Below are 17,959 nucleotides of genomic sequence, written 5' to 3'. Positions count from 1 at the left end.
TGATTTAACATGACAAAAATCAGTAGCTAACTACTCTTCATCTTTTTGTGCGGATTTGAAAACTAGTTAGTTACCAACTCCAGCTTTTCCTATCCTTCCATTGCGCCATTTTTCTTTTTCATTCGTTCCCTGTCATGCAATAATTTTCAGTGAAGTTCTTCTCTATAAATACCATATCCCATCATAATGCTCACCAATCCAGCTAGAAAACACCACTTCAACCACCCTTGTGCAATTGTTGTTCAGGGAAGTGTTCTTGAAAGGAACAACAATGGTCAACTCCATAAACTTTCTCCTGCTTCTGTCTCTACTAGCCTTTGCTCCCTTCTGTCTCTGTGAAAAGAAAAATGAAGGTTATCTCTACCCTCAATTTTACGACGGTTCATGCCCCAGAGTTCAAGAGATTGTCCAATCTGTTGTTGCCAAGGCTGTGGCAAAGGAACCCCGCATGGCTGCTTCATTGCTGAGGCTACATTTCCATGATTGTTTTGTCAAGGTCTCTATATATCACAGAAACAAACCCCATAACTTAGTTAATATAATTACAAAATCTATAGCAGTGTCTTAACTCTCTCATTCTTGCTGATGTTCATATTATAGAATTTAGAGTAATGATATTGACACTCGCACATTATATACACTTAGCTGACACTCTTTATTCTTCTTTTTGTCGTATTATATCACGACCAAATTTTTTGTAGAAATTATATGGTTGAAATGTTTGATGTTGCAGGGGTGTGATGCATCAGTGCTGCTAGACAGCAGTGGAACTATTATCAGTGAAAAGAGGTCAAATCCCAACCGTGATTCAGCTCGAGGATTTGAAGTTATTGATGAAATTAAATCCGCACTAGAGAAAGAATGTTCACATACAGTGTCATGTGCTGACATTTTGGCTCTAGCTGCTAGAGATTCAACAGTTCTTGTAAATATCCTTTTTTTCTGCCCTTTGGTATCATTACCTTGATATTAGACAGCCAAAATTCAAAAGTTTGTGATAAAACCTGATTAATCATTGCAGACTGGTGGACCAGGCTGGGAAGTACCTTTGGGGAGAAGGGACTCTCTAGGTGCAAGCATCAGTGGCTCAAATAACAACATTCCTGCTCCCAACAACACATTTGAGACCATTCTAACTAAGTTCAAGCTCAAGGGGCTTGACATTGTCGATCTAGTTGCTCTATCTGGTACACTCCTAATACTTACCTGTTTCTCGGAGTTTGTCTTCAAAACATGTTTGGTTTGCGCCCATAGTTTGTTTAGATGAATATTTACAAAACTGATTTTGGTTCAAATTGAGTTTGAAGCAAAATTGTGGATATTTCAAAATTAAGATCACGGCAAACAAAAGTTACCTTTTTTTTCACTTCCAAACTAAAGGGCTTTGAGCAAACTTGATTATGACAAAAAGACCATCAAACGTGATATTTTGTTGTGAAGTCCCATTAGGACTTCCTGAACGTGCGTTTGATACTTTCACATACAGATATAATATAAACATAGTATAAATCATGTTAATTGCAGGATCACTTTGTTTTGACTCAATTAGCAGTATTGATTAGCTGCGTCTGCATCTGCATCATGAACAAGTTTTGATATGTTGTAGGGAGCCACACTATTGGAGATTCCCGATGTACCAGCTTCAGGCAGAGACTCTACAACCAAACTGGCAATGGAAAAGCAGACTTCACTCTTGATCAACAATATGCTGCTGAATTGCGCACTCGGTGTCCAAGATCTGGTGGGGACCAGAATCTGTTTGTCTTAGACTTTGTTACCCCACTTAAATTTGACAACTTCTATTACAAAAACTTGTTGGCTAACAAAGGTCTGCTAAGTTCTGACGAAGTTCTCTTGACAAAGAATAAAGAATCCGCGGATTTAGTGAGGAAGTATGCAGAGAGAAATGACCTATTCTTCGAACAGTTTGCCAAGTCCATGGTTAAGATGGGAAACATCACTCCTCTAACAGGATCAAGGGGAGAGATCAGAAAGAACTGCAGAAAAATTAACAAGTGACGAAGTAACGTCTTCGTGATGTACCACGTGTGAAAATTGCACTTGTATGTTACTTTTCTTTCCATTGTTTACCGCATTTGAAAACATGAGAGTCTATTATTGTGATCCTTGGCAGTGTCATGATCTGCCTCAAATAATCCTTTTGATACCGTCATTGTGTGTTTAAATTGGATTTATGTAATTAGATGTCTAAGGCCCTGTCTTGAAATTTGAGTTAATTGTTCACGTAGCTGGGATTTATATGTAGGTATGAAGCTCAATGAAATTTGTGTAACCTTTCATGTGGAATAAAATATAATTCAAATAAATAATCCTAAATAGAGTTTTGTTTAACATTAATGTATCAGAAAAATAATTTTACTACATTTATCATGAAAGAAAATATTAATAGCTTTTAATTTGTAACTTTCAATCTGCACCATGGGGAATCAAATTGGTAATGAAAGTGATCGATCATATGGAGTATTAGTTGGACCAAAGACTTATTGGTAAGTTAATCAAGAAATCGCACACACAACTGTTTTGGTTCAATTGTCTGCAATTTTGATTTTAGTTCACAGAAAAGTTGTCTTTGAAGACTTAAGCTACTATGATTTATTGGTTTTTCCTGTTATAAGCTTCTGTTCACGGTGGTTAACCATTGTTTTAAGCTTCTGCTATGGATGGTTAGACAGTGGGATTTTTTTTTTCTGCTTTTGCCTTTATTGTAGTTAAGCATTTGTCTTGTTTGCTTCCGTTAAGTGGTTGAGCCTTTGACTTATGGTTTTTGTGTAATGGTTAAGCTTTGAGATATAATAATTAGCAGTTTGGCAGGAAAGTAGTTAGTTTGTTGTCTGTAAAGACTTTTTATAATCCTTTTGTATTACTTCTTCCATCAATCATTACACATTATTTTCAATTTTAACAACTTGCAATTAGGTATTCATTCATCCTCAAGAAAAGGGGTAGCAATGAGATTGATACAAATCTCTTAACAGAATAATGTACAGAAAGTACAACTTGATTATTGAGAGTAATAATGACAATTTCTTTCTTTGTTGCGTAGCTGCTGCGACAAGGTTTGCTATACCCGAGGCACTGTGCTGCATTACATTAACACTGAAATTCTTTGCACCCTTCAGCTTTTGCTGTAAATGAAAAAGAATTGGAATCGATGATACAAAACGAAAGAACAATGAATATCCAGGATCCTTTTCTGACCACACTAAAAAAGTAAAACCACAAATTAAAAAATTGAAATAAATCTCGGCCATATACATGTGACTGAGCTATGCATTTGTCATAGCTGTACAATCTCAGAGAAATGCTCTATTGTGGCAAATCCCTGTAGTGCTCACATGAGTTCCACTTATTATGGCATTCAGAATTAGTTAGCAGAAGCCATTCCCAAAGATTTTGAAAAGGAGTTAGATCCTGCGTGCATAGAAGTGAAAAGATTGATCAGTGCTTGACCCGTCATCAAGCAGATGTACATTGGCAACAAAAAATTGAAGCAGGATCCAGAACTATTGAGTGTCAGAACTTTCAAATGCTTCCATTCCATAGATGAAGGTATGGGTCTCTTATCATTATCACCAACATTGCGCCAGCGATTAATCTGCAGTGTGATATGCAATAATTAAGGTAAGTTTTCTAAATTCTTTGCATTTACTTACAATGTACTTCATATCAAATCTTGAATCAGATTGGTGAATAAAGTAGCGTACCGATTGCCAAAATGTCTGTAGTTGATTCAATTACCGGAGTATTTGTGAACTCGGAGATATCTTTAGTCCGAAGCTTATGTTCAAATTCTACTGGCATTCCTATAATTCTTAATTTCTTCAGAGAAGTGATAGCTTTCAGTCCTTCTGGAATCGTTTTCAACTTCTCACAACGATCAATAACCATGTACTCAAGCCTTGGAATTGAACTTTGCTCAACTGTCCAATCCTCCAATTCTTTCAAAAGAACAAGTCGCAAAATAAGCAATTGTGAAAACCCTTCAGAATTGAAAGTGAGTTCCGGCCAATTGTATGCCCTTTCACCCAAAACGAGCATCTTAAGTTTTGGTAATCTCTCTAGTTTGGCAATAGACTCCTTCTGTAGGTGGGAGTTATGTAGAGTTAGTTTTAAGAGGTTTGGAGGGAACTCATGTGGATCAGGTAGCTTCTTGATCTTTCCATTTAAAGACAGCTTCTGGAGATGAGTGCACTGAGACAGCTGCATAAAGATTGGAAATTCATCCTCTTCAGATTGAAGTGATAGTGACAGTGAATATAGGTTCCGTAATCCTTGTGCGGTAGAAAGTACAGAATTCACCAATTGTCCTGATAATTCACAAATCCCCAATTGCCTGAGGTTAGCCATATTCGCTAAACCTCCATCTACTATCCAGTTTCCAGCCTCAATGTGAGGTAGGGTTTGTAGATTGGTTAATGTGTCCAACCGTAGATGGCCGCTATCTGGAGAATCAAATGGAGTGTACAGGAGCAGATGTCTCAAATTCACCAACTTCCAAATTACGTTTGGTATTTTCTTCAAAAAACAACAATACCTTAAATCAAGTGTTTGTAGGTTTAGCAAATTTCCAATGGAAAGTGGGAGTTCTTCTTCTAGATTAGTCTTCCTCAATCCTAGATACCTCAACTGAATCAAGTCCCCTATTGTGCTTGGAAGGCTAACTACCCGAACACCATCTAATTCTAATACCCTGAGTAGCTTAAATTTCCTGTAGATGAAATTCAACTTCTTTTCTTGCTGAAAATTTAAACGAAGCCAGGGTTTCCTGGCTATATCTGCATTATATTCTCTGTTGAAGAACAGCAAGGAACGTGAATGATGCGCATTGTGTTTTAAGAAGTCATACCTCTCATCGCAAGAATGCATGGACTGGCGCCGGGCTTTAGTGGATGGACCTGCCACATCACCTTGAAATATTTTGAGAAAATATTCCTCTTTTCCTTTGGAGAGTGAAAGATCCCTAAGGAGATGGTGGATGCGAATTGTTTTGACTCTGCCTAACGAGCTTACTGTTCCCACTTGAATCATGCACCTACCAATCAACTCATTCAAATATTTCTGAGCAACACCTTCCGCAGTTTCTTCTCCTTCTTGCGGAAGAAATCCCTCCGCTATCCATAGTCTGATCAATTTCTTTGTCTGAATGTTCACACCCTCTGGGAAAAGACCCAAATACAAAAAACACGATTTTAAATGAGAAGGCAAATCATTGTAGCTTAGGGCCAAAATTCTTGCTATCTTCTCTTGCTCTTCCAGCAAGTACCAGCTGATATTTTGCAGCACCCGTTTCCACTCCCCACTTGACTTCAGCTTCCTAGACAGCAAACCACCGACCACTACCACAGCCAGAGGCAACCCTCCACATTTGACCACAATCTCCGTCGCAAGATCCTTTAACTCTGAGGGGATGCCGTTCGTTCCAGGAAAAGCTTTGTTACAGAGCAATCTCAAACTCTCATCTTCTGTCAATGGCCGCAACTGATGAGGATTACTACAGGCATCAGCATGTAAAGCAACCTCCCAATTCCTTGTGGTGAGCAATATCTTACTTCCCATCTTCCCTCTAGGAAAGACAGACTTTAACCCATCCCAAACCTCCATCCCCCATATGTCATCAAGCACCACCAAATACCTTTTCTCGCTCAACACATTGCGCAGCTTGTTGATAAACTCTTCCTCAGGTATTCTCTCCATTTCATTTCTGGGGGCACCATCCACATCCCTCAGAATCCCTTGCAGAACATCCCTCCTCCTATACTCTTTAGAGACATACACCCACGCTCTACACTCAAAATGGTTGGTAATTTTATTGTGATTGTAGAGCTTCTTAGCCAAAGTGGTTTTCCCCAAACCCCCCATGCCAACTATAGAAACTACGTAAGGGTTTGGCTCCAGGGCAAGCAACTGGGTAAGAAACAACCCCATGTCATCTTCAAGCTCAATAAGATACTCTTCCTCAGAAGAAGGTGAAGGCTGTCTCCACTGCCTCAACCTTTCATTACTATTATTGCCATCATCACCGGTCATTACGACGCCGTATGTTTCTCGCTTGTTGGATATACTCTTGATCTTGGACATGATCTTGTCGATCCTGGTTCTGACCTTGTACAGATGCCATGGTCTGAACACCTTGTCCAACTGCCTCTGCATGGTTGTGTTGTACACGTAGGTTTCTATTAGTTCCTCTGCTTCGAAAGCCACGTCTCTGATTTCCGACACCCACAAGCGAACTCGGTCGCTGCCTTCTTGCTTGGCATCTGCGTCCCTGAGAAAGCTCTGCATCCATCCCAATTCGTTCTTCAAATTTTCCACCTGCCCTCTTACTCCTGCAAGCTGTGAAACCGCCACCGCTGCTTGTTCCATCAGTAGCTCCGCCAGCTTTGTAGCAACCGTTGACACGGCAACCTCGGCCATCGTATGTTGTCTGCTGCTGGTAGGTTCTCCCAGCAAGAGGAGAAAACTTGATCTTCAGCAAATGGGGGGTTTCTGTTCCACTTCTTTTGTGTGTGGTGATGAGAAGCTTCCTTCAATCAACAGTGATTTTCTGACTTTTTCTCCCTGGAGTTTGACTCACAGATCCAGTATAAATGTTATTCATTTGAGTTTTCCAGCAGCTTATTATTAAATTATTAAAATATTGTTTCCATACTCTCTTTGGAAGAAAATTTCCTCATTCCTCATTCCCAAACGTAGTTATTGGCACAAATATTTACCAAATAGATTTATCGGTTCTTATGTTCAGAAATTGGTTCCATAGGAAACATTTTTTATTCTTCACTTTGGCCGGAAAATAGGTTGGAATTTCTGATATGTATTTTTGTGTGTGTGTTTCTTTTATAATAATTTTAACTGTTTTTAGAATATTAATTTTAAGTATTAATATAAATTATTAAACTAGATTAATTTACATTATTTCAATGATTAATAGACATTTTTATTGTTAATAGATTCATAACTTTAAAAAAGATAATCATTATTGATATTAATAATTAAATTGTATTTGAATATAAACTATTAATTTAATATTTTAATAAGAATTAACATTAATTGCCGTAATAATTTAAAATGAGAATTTTAATACAAATTAGTATTACATTATTTTGTTGTTAAAATTCATTTTGATTAAAAATTAATAATAATGATATTATTGTTATTATTAACCAAAATTTAATTATAAATAAATAATAATAATAATAATAATAATTGGTTTAGTTTTAAGTTCTGATATACTTTAAGTTGAGTCCTTGTTAAATTCTTATAATTTACCGAGTACTACAAATTTTATACTTTGCAATTTGGTATAATATAACATTAATAATAAAAAAATAGTAAGTTTTTATTAATAATTTAAGTTATTAAAATTATATTTAATATTGAAATTTAGTATTTATTTAGTAATGTCGATTTAATTTAATAACAGTCGTTATTATTTAAATTTTATTCAAATTGAAAATGTTAACTCAATTATTTTTTAAGATAAAAAACCACTTTTTAAATAATATAAATGGTTTTACTTTTAAATTTTATATAAATATTTTCAAATTAATATTTTAAAATATTTTAATTTTTCAATTTTGTGTATATAAATAGGTTTTATAATTTTTTATTTGAATTCACAAATATATTAAAGAAAATTAACTTATACAAGTAAGAATATTATTTTAATCGCATAACCATAAATTCAGATACCAAAAGAAAAATGATAGAAAATAAAATGTTGATCTTCTAATTTATTCCATTATTTGCATTGAAGGATGATTAAAGTTTTATTCAAAATGGCAAAATAAAGAAGTCCATATGATCAGTAATAATAAACCAATGAAGATTTGGAGGTATAATATTGCACGAAGATAAAAATGAGACTAAGACAAAAAAAAAAGGACAAACTGAAAAAAAAATCATAAGTGAAAAAAAAAGACAATTTAATATTTTCTATGACATACATATTTAATAATTATTTTCATGGTTGTACAATAAGCGGTAAAAATTAAAAATAAAGTTGGTAATAAATAATTAAAACAAGGTTAATTGAAAAAGTCGCATTTATGTTAGAAGAAACAGGTGCTTTCCTTGAGTCTCAGCAGCAAAACGACGGTTTTGCATTGCGTTTTGAGAAATTCGCGGCACTGTGGGCACCGGAGAGGAGGAAGGGAAGGAACAGTGTATTTGAGAAGGAGAAGGAGAAGGATGATGGAGTTAAAGTGGAGTGTGGTTGTAACGGTGGCGTTCACCGTTTTTGTGTTGTGGTTTGGAACACTGCACGTCCAAGCCTCTAATTCTGTTTCCGCCTTCGTTCAAAACTCCATCTACTCCAACAGAATCACCCTTTTCTCCAAATCCTATTGCCCGTGCGTTCCTTCTAATTTTCCCCTTTTCTTTTTATCTGATTTCACTCCCCTTTACCTTCATTCCGTTTGATGCAATAATGTCTCAATAATTAGGGTTTGCTACTCTGTTTCTTGTTCGTAGCTATTGCTTGCGCGCCAAACGCATACTTGCTGAACTAAACGAGAAACCGTTTGTGGTTGAGCTCGATTTACGAGGTAATCATAACTAGCCAATTTGCGTGTGTCATGTTAAAATGCTCTCGTTCAAACTTTTCACGTGGGTCACGGTGCTTGTGTTTTTTCCTCCTACAGATGATGGGTATGAAATTCAGAGTGTTATTCTGGATTTGATCGGTCGAAGGACAGTGCCACAAGTATTTGTGAATGGCAAGCATATCGGTGGATCAGATGGTTAGTTCTAAATTGCTATTCATACTCACAGTTGAATTACCAATTAACTTGATTTTAGCTAAATATTTGCTTGTCCGGTTAGAGTGAGGGATTGTGTGGGACCAAAATTGATTGAGTTAAAGTCACTTGTAGAGTAGTAGATTTTGTGTTAGGTAAAAATTATACCAGGTTGTTTTTAACATTATTTTAGAATAAAAACATTCAGACATGAATTGTTTGAATTTATATGTGAGTTGGGTACCCATTGCACCCTTTTGTTGTAAAATTATCCTTTGGCTGACCAAAAAGAGGTTCAAAACTAATTTTATTCAAAATCAATTCTTTGCAGATGCGATCTCATTCATAACTTTAAAATACCAAAAACGAATTCTATCTGTTATTCTTGTTAGTTATTACCTAAGATCTACGGTTAATCCCTCGATCTATTTTCGTTTTTTATTCACCGTGTTTCACTCCCTCAGTCTTGTTACTTTTATGCTGTTTCGCAATTCAGATCTCAGTGCTGCAGTCCAAAGTGGTGAGTTGCAGAAACTTCTCAGTGCAAGTTGATGGTGTGCTAGAGATTTACGAGCACTAGCATAGTAGCATCTACTATTCATTGGTGTGCGGACACTGATATCTTTGATCGATAATGAGGTTTTCAAGCATATAGCAGAATAGTATATTTCATTTTTTTTTTGGTTATATAGGCGACGGTGTGTATTCTTTAGTACAGGAATAGCCTGTCGTTTCTTCATTCTGCTTCAAATCCACGTGTATTCTTCGTATAGATATGTAGTACTCTTGAAATGACGAGCTCTGAAACGTTGAGTTTCAGCTCTAGTTGGTAAATTTTCTCTGGGTTAAACTGTTGATTACTTGTGAATATTTCTCCTTCATTGATGTTTTGGTGAATCAATCCCAAATGATGGCGTGGAGACATAAAGATGTCTGAAATATTGTTCTCAGCTAGAAAATTATGATCCGACGAATGAACCAAGGTCAAACTGCCCTGTTTTTCTCAGTTTACACTCTTGAACAATTATTCAACCAGGCACAAAACAGAATTATAAGACATGTTATATTGGCTACTAAAAATCTAAATCAGTGGGTAGGTGCACCATCTATGACAAAATTTGCATTATATGATAATAATCTCGGGGTAATTAAACTAAAAACTGATGTACACATGCTATGAAAACCTATAAAATAAGGGTAATAGTAGGATGACACACTTACACTCATTTGACATGTTTTTTCGTAAGGGAAAGTGAAAAATAATGTGTCAAATGAGTGTAGAAGTGTGTCAAAGTAATTTTTTTCATAAAATAATAGTGTGACGTTTTCTGGAAGCTGTTGTGCCATGTAGGGTTGAGAGGCCGAATACACGTTACCGCCACTGCATAGCTTCGACTGAAAGCACTCCTTGAATTAAACCACTTGTGTTTTATTCACTATCACTTCATCAGGACACTGCTATAGCCTTAGGCCTCCATTTGCCTCTTTTGGCACAAAGTACACCCTCTTTTATTTTGTCATGTAATATTTGCCAATGTAGAGAATTTAACAAAGTTCGCACTTCGCTGAGGGTGGAAGATTCATCACGGACAACCAATTTGCCTCCTGGTCTAGTTATTCTATCCACCTCTGCCATAACAGCTGTTAGTTTGCACCTAAAGAGCCAAAGCAGCATAACTGAGTCAGCTTAATGATGTTGCTCTAGTATGAGCGAAAATTAAAGGATCACACTACTTCAAACCATACCTATCTTTCAGCTTTGAGAAAAGATTATCTGCATGCAGCAGATCATAAGATCTTGGATACGTGCTGAAGGATTCACACCAGTCATGATACATCCCAAAAAGACCTCTCTCATAGATGACAGGAAGTGTGTCCGGAGCATCTACAGTCACCACATTGAACACCCAGACGGGAAGATCCTTTAGAGCTGCCGCAAATCTGCACATCGAGACAGAGATTGAGGATTTCATATGTATGAAAGTGTAGAATTGTTGTAGCCTAAGTAGAATGAATACCCCCCGTAGATGGATCGCATGTCCATGACATTTCTCACGTTAGTCCAAGTTATACCAATGTTGGTCAACTCCTCCACAACATTTTTCCAGCGATTAGTATCTGCTGCAAAATCTTGGGCAGGTGGTTTTCCATAGATCCCAGTCTGCGAGTTGTTTAACCAATATGGAGGTTTATTCAGTCGACGAGGCCAAGGTTCAGGCCATTTGCCTCCTCTCTCAGTCTTGTCCACAGGTACCCTGTGTATGCATGCCTGCAGAGGTACATACCTGAAATATAGTAAAACCAACCGTTCAAGATCACGGGTTATTGTTATGTACGTCACTGGTCAAATATCAACCAGTACAACGAGAGATTTACCAGGCAGCATTTGGATCATCATCATCCTTGCACAATGGAGGTTCACTTTGCGCCCTTTGGTTGTAGCATCCGTTGGATGTGGGTTTGCGATAAATGGCGGCACCAACCTGATTCAGTTCATCCTTGTTGATGGTCACAAGGTCCCAACAGATGGACTTCGTCAGTGTGGTCATTTCTGGAAGAACATTACAGGATGTCAATGACTGTTAAATCTTGAGTTAGTTATCTTTTCAAAAGTAAAACTCATACCCTTCCATATCTCGACATCTTCTTCGAGCTTCTGGTACACAGGAGTTGCAGACCAAATAAAATAACCACCTGGTCTCAAAAGCCGATTCAGTTCCAACAGCAACATGCCACCTAGAAAAGAGTTTAACATTATTCAACAATCATGGTTAGCACAAAAACTCAGCCATTATGAACGATCAATAGCTGTTACTACGACCAACCATCTACATGCCAAGGTACTCGACAACGTGCACAGTGTATAGCATCAAAGACAAGACTGGGGAATGGCAGCCTCTGAGAACCCATAACAGCAGATATGGCAGGAATTCCTCTTTCAAGGGCAAATTGGACTTGTGCTTCATGTTCGTCTTTAGGTGCAAAAGACATTGTAATAACATCCCTTTCGAATAGAAACCCTCCAAAGCTACCAACCCCACACCCAACATCCAAGATCACCCTTGTGTGTTTTCCCCATGCAATAGAAGGTTGAGCCTGCGTGACTCAAATTATAAACTACTTAGCACAAATTATGATTTATTAGCATGAAATTGAAATTGTGATTACCTGTTGAAGAAAATCGATGTAATGGAGAGCTCCGTGAATGAACTGAGTGCCACCTCCAGGGAAGGTCAAGAACTCTCCGGTCACCTTCACCCAGTTCTGGTGTCCCTTTACCTCTGCTAGCAACTTGTGTGGTACATTGTGGTACCATATCTATTCCCAAATGCGTTATGCGCATCAAACAAAAACCATCTATTTAACAACTCAAAATAATAATATATATTTAATAATTTTGAAATACCGTCATGTAAAGTTATTAGCCTCGGAGGTATATAAAAAAAAAAACAAAAAAACTAAGGTGTATAAATTAATTTTAATGTATATTCCGAAATGTATTTGATGTATCTTTGAATGAAAAAAATCACCTTATCTCTGCTGTTAGGCCACTCGATGGGCGTTCTGTAACCTTTGGGAAGTGGCACGAGACAAGTAGGAGGATCCTGCGGGCAATGTCTTTCCCTGTGTTCGTAGTGTCTTGTGGTACGCAACTGTTTCACTGCCTTTTCATTGTCCAAACACGGTATATAATCTTCATTCGCAGTGACATTGCAGAGGTACCATTCGTGATCTTCAAGTTTCTCTTCACTGTTTGATTCAACTTTCTGTCTTTTGTTTTCTTTCTGTGACTGAGCAGCTTGTGTCGACCATTGCTTCTTTGACTTACGACCTTTCTTCTCTGCTTTTGGTTTCGGCGTTACCTCAACCACATCTTCTACTTTCTGGTTTTCAATTTTCTCCGGCACTTGCTCAGAGGTTATTCCCTTTAAAGCCGCCTCAGAGTCCTGTTGCAACATCTCTGGTTTAGGATTTGCTTCAACCGCGCCTTTGTCCTCTCGAAATTGTTCCTCCGGTTTAGTGTCAAAACCTTGAACTTCTTGCGGCTTTCCAATGCTTTGTTCCTGATTTTCCACCGCCGCCGCTGCGATTTCTTCATCCTTTTTGTTTTTATTAGAAGCCTTGGGGATGGTTTGCTGAGGTTTCTCAGGCTCAGTTATTTTCACATCACTATCTGCACCAGCTTCGTGTATCACGGAAGCTTGCTCCTTTTGAGTTAGCGAGCTTTCCTCAGAAAGCTGTGCGTCCATGCTGGCCATGATGTGCTGATTTTGTGACTCAATGTTGGATGTTTTTTCATCAGATTTTATGGCATCATCGGGAAGCTGTCCTGGGTTGTCCCCAAAGACAGAAGAGGCAGTGTCTTTTGCAGTTTCTGCAATTTTTGCAGCAATTTCATGGGAGGCAGAGAGTTCATCGTTGGTTACAGAGGTATCAATGGACGTTCGGGTTGCAATGTCATCATCGCTCTGTGTTTGAGGTGTCACTACCGACTTGGAGGATAGCATCCACACGGCAAAAACACATAGTGCAATGAACAGAAATATTGTGAGGGTCGATACGTAAGATGGTGATGATGATCTCTTCCGTGACTTGAAAAGTGCCATAACAGTGTGTATGTGTGTTGCAAGGCAAATTATGAAGATGGGTCGTAATTTATTAAAGAAGATGCTGAAAATGGGTGATCTGCATGGCGTTGGAGAGATTGAAAGTGAAGATGGTAAGAAAGAGTATGAAACATTGTAATGGTTGGAATGTAGGGATGATCCAAAAGAGTAGGAATAGGAAATTTGTTAAGAAAGTTTGGTTCATATTTATGAATTTGACAACATTAGAAGCGACATGAGGCTTTACTTTGTTTTCGGAGCTTTCTTATTTTGTTTTAGTTTTTGTTTAGAAAGACAGAAAACTAACTAAACCGCAGTTTCAAAATAAACTGAAGGTTTGTCCACCAAAAAAACAATTTGGACGAGAGTGACTGAAGGATCCTATTATGGCGTGAGTTCTATGATGCGTCGAATTAACAAAAAAAAAATTATATTTTATTTATTTGTTCATTGAGTTTTGTAGTTTTCTAAAAATTAAAATACCATTTTTTTAATTTAATTCTACTACAAATATATATAAGTAATTAGTAACACATAATACTGTCATTAGAATAGTAATTATTAATTTAATGAATTTATAATTGTTAAAAATCTCAAAATAGTATACACATGTTTGGCAGTAAAATACATGTTTTTTTTTTGTATTTTAAGCTATATATCTGCACTAAAAAAATATATAAAAAGGGAATGAATAACTAAAATTATAAAAGACAAATAATCCAAAGGAATTTGAAGTCAATGTGTCTTGCTATACCTAACACCTAGTCTTTTTGGTCCCTAATTTTGTAGGACATTCCCATATTAGTCTCTAAATTGAAAGAGATTAAAACGTTCTTATAACTGTAAATCAACAATCCCACTGGTTAAAAAAAAAAGTGAATAAAATAATAATATTAACATTTATTCAAAACTTAAATAAAAATACTATCATATATTTCAAAACTTAAATAATAATATTGATATACAATTCAAGACTAAAATTATTCTACACAATTTAGCTTTGCGACTTATTTGAGTTCCTAAAATATTATTTAATGCTTTTCTTTATTTCAAAAACCAATATTAACATTTTTTACCATCACAAACTAAAGTGTCCATTTACTATCTCCTACTATAACCATAATTCAATTGTCCTTTATTTGCATTAATTTTTTAAAAAAATATTTTATTACAAGTGGAAGGGTATGAAAAAACACAGCTTCTGGAAACTAAATTTAAGAGGTGTGCTAATTTTAACACTTCTAAAAAATGTTTTAAGAATAATCTTTGTGCTTAAAAGATGAGCAGCGGTGTAAAGGGAAAAAACAAGAGTGTAAATAGAATTATACAAACTGAAAATCCCCAAAATTTTCCCAGGAACAACAGCTTAGTAAATACTACCCATTGGGCCCATATGGAAAGTAGACTCCAATAAGTAGGAGTAGGGATATTTTTACTAAATTGAGCCCAAAAACATGGATATTAATGGAATTCAAACTTACGGGCTATTACAAAGCCACTTGATTTTCATTCATCTGAATTCTATATAAAAATGCGAATTTGTTTTTAAATTCAATTCAAAGTAACACTATTCATATCAGAATAAAACTATTCTCTATTTAATATAAGATATCAATTATAATAAAGTCACTTTTACATAATAAACACTATCTGGACAATATAACTATAAAATACGTAATTTGGATTAGTGTATTTCTTTATACACACAAAGTATATATATATATATATATATATATATATATATATATATATATATATATATATATATAATATTCTTGAACTATTTGTAGAGAGGGAAATGAATAAGCAAAAAAAAAATTAAAAACAACGTTTTGTAAGTTAGTTATAGTCTCAACTAACATAGAGATTCAATCTTTTTAATCAGAGGTCTTCATGTTTTTTCCATTCTATGATAGTCGTAAAGAAATTAGAATATAAAAAAATTTAAGAGAATCAATAAAGAAAGTCCTTGATATAGTAGTGATTAATACATAATTTATGTTAAATATAATTATAAGCTTTTAGTATAAATTTGATTTTTTATTGAGATTTTAGTTTTTATGTTGAGCTTTCGTAATTGGCTTACTTATTTACGTATTCATAGGTTTAAAGACAAGTTTATTTTGATTATCTTGCTTCAAAAGTTTTAATTCTGTGTTCTTTTTTTGCTAAAAGAAACAATCAATATATGTTAAAATATAATCAATTATCATCTTCAAAAGTTAACATTTGCAAATAATTTATTAGATTTTTCTTTATTAATGTTCAAATATATTTAAAAAAATCAATTATCATTTATAATAATTGATTAAAAATTTTACGAAACTATTTAAGAGGTTTTATTATCACAATTTTTAAATGATGCGAATTTGAAAAACATTATATTACATCTTTTCCTTCAACAACTGCTCCAAGATTAGAAGTAAGTATTTTAAAAGTTTCCTTTTGTAAGAAAAACTTCTTCATTCAAGATCACAAATAGATAAGCTTGCACAAACTTTCTTAAATATTTTTTATATTTTTCCTTTCACCTAAATAATGTACATGTTTACTCTTTCCTATTGTTAGAAGAAAAATCAATAATGTGACTTTTTATTGTGATGGAAAGAATATTGATTTGGTGCAGAAGAAGAAGAAGGAAGAGCGAGGGTAAGATAGTGATTAAGCATTCTCCTCGGAAGTTGTGGTTGCATGTAGGGTATGGCATGGTAATCTTAAAAAGTTTGTGAGAAGTCACATTGTAATCTCACATCTGATCCTTAACTTTATCTGCGTATATTAATTTGTATGAGAGTTGAAAACTTTGGAGAATTCTGCTACCATCAGAGTGGGCAGTGCCGGTTTCACTTTCAAGGGTCACTTCCTATGATTGATTTAAAGAAACACTCCTATCTCATACCCCACCTCTTCTTCACCTTCTGCTGCACATTCTCTCCTTTATTATCTTTTTTTTCCTTCTTTTTCAATTATTCTTTCACGAACTTAACAAAAACACTTTCTCAGTCTCATCATATGCATTAACTCACATTAAGTTTGTTAGAAGTGTGGTCTTAAACTTAATTTAATTTTATAAAATTAGTCGGTAAGTTAAGTTGTGTATCTCACTTATTTGTTGATGTAGGATTTTTAACACATCTTTATCACGCTGAAATATATATATATTTCATGTGTGAATCTAAAAATAAGGATCTGTTAATAGTCCGAGATAGCGAGTAAAACAAAATGTCCAAAAAATCTCGTTAGAATAAACTTTAATCTAACTCTTAGATTAGAAGATGCATGCATTTTAAACGTAACTATCTTTCTATTCATTAGAGTAAAATATCTCTTCAATCCTTTTATATATACTGCATCATTTTCTCATATATATTTTCACATTAAATAATATTATTATTTTATTTGAGTTTCTTCCTATCTGATCTCACTGTCCAAATAAAGACCGATTAAGAATCAAAACCTACATAACCAATCAAGGATTAACACTAACAATCTTCATTAGGTTATTATTTTCTTCAACTACTTCACTAACTTAACTTGGTATTCCCTATTGATGTCGAAATATCATAGAAAGATGCTTTACGAAGAATGTGACTTTTTTTTTAATGAAGATGTAGTAATAATAGCAAGTGTTACTAATTAACCTAATGTCTATGGTGTAATGTTACTGTGAATAATGTAATTTTTTTTAGTGCAAGCTGGTACTAGGCTAGTGCATAGATGGCATCTTACTTTGAACCTCAAAATTACTTGACTGTAGGTCAAAGTTTAATTTAATTTGAAAGGACACAAAGGAAGAAGTTAAAGGAAAATAATAATTGGAAAAGGTAGCTGCACCAAAATGTTCAGTCATTAACTAATTATTAGCTAGGTTCTCAACCTAGCTAACTTTTTTTATTTTTATCCCAAACTTGATCCTTGTCCCAAAAAGCAATTAGTGGGAAACACAGGCATCTCTTATATTGAATCTACGTTCTAACATTGATTTGTCCTTAAAGTGTTCTAATATTTTCCTCTACACAACTTTGTACTCTTAAAATAGAGTTTAAATAGAGGAATACAATTATTAAAAAGAGATAAAGGTCTTTTATTTTAATTAGGGTTATGAGGAGTTAGCACATGTCATAAAATAATTAAAAAGAGGGTCTATATGCAAAAGATTGATGTTGCAATGTTAATATTTTGGGCTGTCACTTTCAGTTTGCCCTACACCAAATTGTATGTGTATGGTACTAATAATAACCTGCTTGTCCAATCCAGGCAAGTTCAAAATTTTGTAGAAACTCCTAAAGATAAGGTAAATTAACACATGAGCTAAAAATTGTTCCTTTTTATATTTCATATTTTTTTATATTTCATATTTTTTTAGTTGTCATTTTTTTTTTACAGATGCAAGGAACATAATGAAAGTATATGATTGGAGGGGTCTTAAAAGATAAAATTTGCTGCGACAAGGTGGATCAAGTGGGAAGACAATGGTGATTGTAGATAATAGAGACCGAACACAAGTTGGAGATAATGTTTACGGAAATTAATAACGAAAATGATACTATATTCGCTTTTGGAACCATAACAATCAATTTGATGATCTAAAAAGAT

The 17,959-nt window shown here is 35.0% G+C and overlaps 4 protein-coding genes across 4 annotated transcripts; 2 read left to right on the top strand and 2 right to left on the bottom strand.

The window, feature by feature from the left end:
• LOC114173069 (Peroxidase superfamily protein) lies at positions 1 to 2,330 on the top strand. Its single transcript, XM_028057285.2, has 4 exons — positions 1 to 496; positions 734 to 925; positions 1,022 to 1,187; positions 1,607 to 2,330. Exons 1-4 carry the CDS (start codon positions 272 to 274, stop codon positions 2,017 to 2,019), a joined length of 996 nt encoding a protein of 331 aa, XP_027913086.1. The 5' UTR covers positions 1 to 271; the 3' UTR covers positions 2,020 to 2,330.
• Positions 2,331 to 2,989: 659 nt separating this feature from the next.
• Positions 2,990 to 6,637, bottom strand: ZAR1 (HOPZ-ACTIVATED RESISTANCE 1). The gene is made up of 2 exons (XM_028057284.2): positions 3,726 to 6,637; positions 2,990 to 3,616 (listed from the first exon to the last, which is right to left on the bottom strand). Exons 1-2 carry the CDS (start codon positions 6,433 to 6,435, stop codon positions 3,612 to 3,614), a joined length of 2,715 nt encoding a protein of 904 aa, XP_027913085.1. The 5' UTR covers positions 6,436 to 6,637; the 3' UTR covers positions 2,990 to 3,611.
• A 1,439-nt stretch (positions 6,638 to 8,076) lies between these two features.
• Positions 8,077 to 9,611, top strand: LOC114170019 (Glutaredoxin family protein). The gene is made up of 4 exons (XM_028055488.2): positions 8,077 to 8,369; positions 8,491 to 8,564; positions 8,661 to 8,759; positions 9,253 to 9,611. The coding sequence occupies exons 1-4, from the start codon at positions 8,209 to 8,211 to the stop codon at positions 9,306 to 9,308; spliced, it is 390 nt and encodes a 129-aa protein (XP_027911289.1). The 5' UTR covers positions 8,077 to 8,208; the 3' UTR covers positions 9,309 to 9,611.
• Positions 9,612 to 9,759: 148 nt separating this feature from the next.
• LOC114170011 (S-adenosyl-L-methionine-dependent methyltransferases superfamily protein) lies at positions 9,760 to 13,532 on the bottom strand. The gene is made up of 8 exons (XM_028055476.2): positions 12,287 to 13,532; positions 11,925 to 12,074; positions 11,582 to 11,852; positions 11,382 to 11,492; positions 11,133 to 11,307; positions 10,775 to 11,041; positions 10,503 to 10,697; positions 9,760 to 10,411 (listed from the first exon to the last, which is right to left on the bottom strand). Exons 1-8 carry the CDS (start codon positions 13,361 to 13,363, stop codon positions 10,204 to 10,206), a joined length of 2,454 nt encoding a protein of 817 aa, XP_027911277.1. The 5' UTR covers positions 13,364 to 13,532; the 3' UTR covers positions 9,760 to 10,203.
• Positions 13,533 to 17,959: the final 4,427 nt, after the last annotated feature.

The sequence above is a fragment of the Vigna unguiculata genome, chromosome 2 (genome assembly GCF_037176805.1).
Source record: "Vigna unguiculata cultivar grain cowpea cultivar isolate G323 ecotype 2 chromosome 2, ASM3717680v1, whole genome shotgun sequence".
Lineage (NCBI taxonomy): Eukaryota > Viridiplantae > Streptophyta > Magnoliopsida > Fabales > Fabaceae > Vigna > Vigna unguiculata.
Note: the sequence above shows the minus strand (reverse complement) of the source record. Positions and strands in the feature narration are given on the sequence as shown.

Bases quoted from the DNA above. Each gene is read 5' to 3' on its own strand.
- LOC114173069 (XM_028057285.2), top strand. From the start codon at position 272: ATGGTCAACTCCATAAACTTTCTCCTGCTTCTGTCTCTACTAGCCTTT. The intron at 497-733 runs GTCTCTATATAT...TTGATGTTGCAG, and splicing joins TCCATGATTGTTTTGTCAAG to GGGTGTGATGCATCAGTGCT. The intron at 926-1,021 runs GTAAATATCCTT...TAATCATTGCAG, and splicing joins CTAGAGATTCAACAGTTCTT to ACTGGTGGACCAGGCTGGGA.
- ZAR1 (XM_028057284.2), bottom strand. From the start codon at position 6,435: ATGGCCGAGGTTGCCGTGTCAACGGTTGCTACAAAGCTGGCGGAGCTA.
- LOC114170019 (XM_028055488.2), top strand. From the start codon at position 8,209: ATGATGGAGTTAAAGTGGAGTGTGGTTGTAACGGTGGCGTTCACCGTT. The intron at 8,370-8,490 runs GTGCGTTCCTTC...TCTTGTTCGTAG, and splicing joins TTCTCCAAATCCTATTGCCC to CTATTGCTTGCGCGCCAAAC. The intron at 8,565-8,660 runs GTAATCATAACT...TTCCTCCTACAG, and splicing joins GGTTGAGCTCGATTTACGAG to ATGATGGGTATGAAATTCAG.
- LOC114170011 (XM_028055476.2), bottom strand. From the start codon at position 13,363: ATGGCACTTTTCAAGTCACGGAAGAGATCATCATCACCATCTTACGTA. The intron at 11,042-11,132 runs GTAAATCTCTCG...ACTATATTTCAG, and splicing joins GATGATCCAAATGCTGCCTG to GTATGTACCTCTGCAGGCAT. The intron at 10,412-10,502 runs GTATGGTTTGAA...TTGGCTCTTTAG, and splicing joins TTCTCAAAGCTGAAAGATAG to GTGCAAACTAACAGCTGTTA.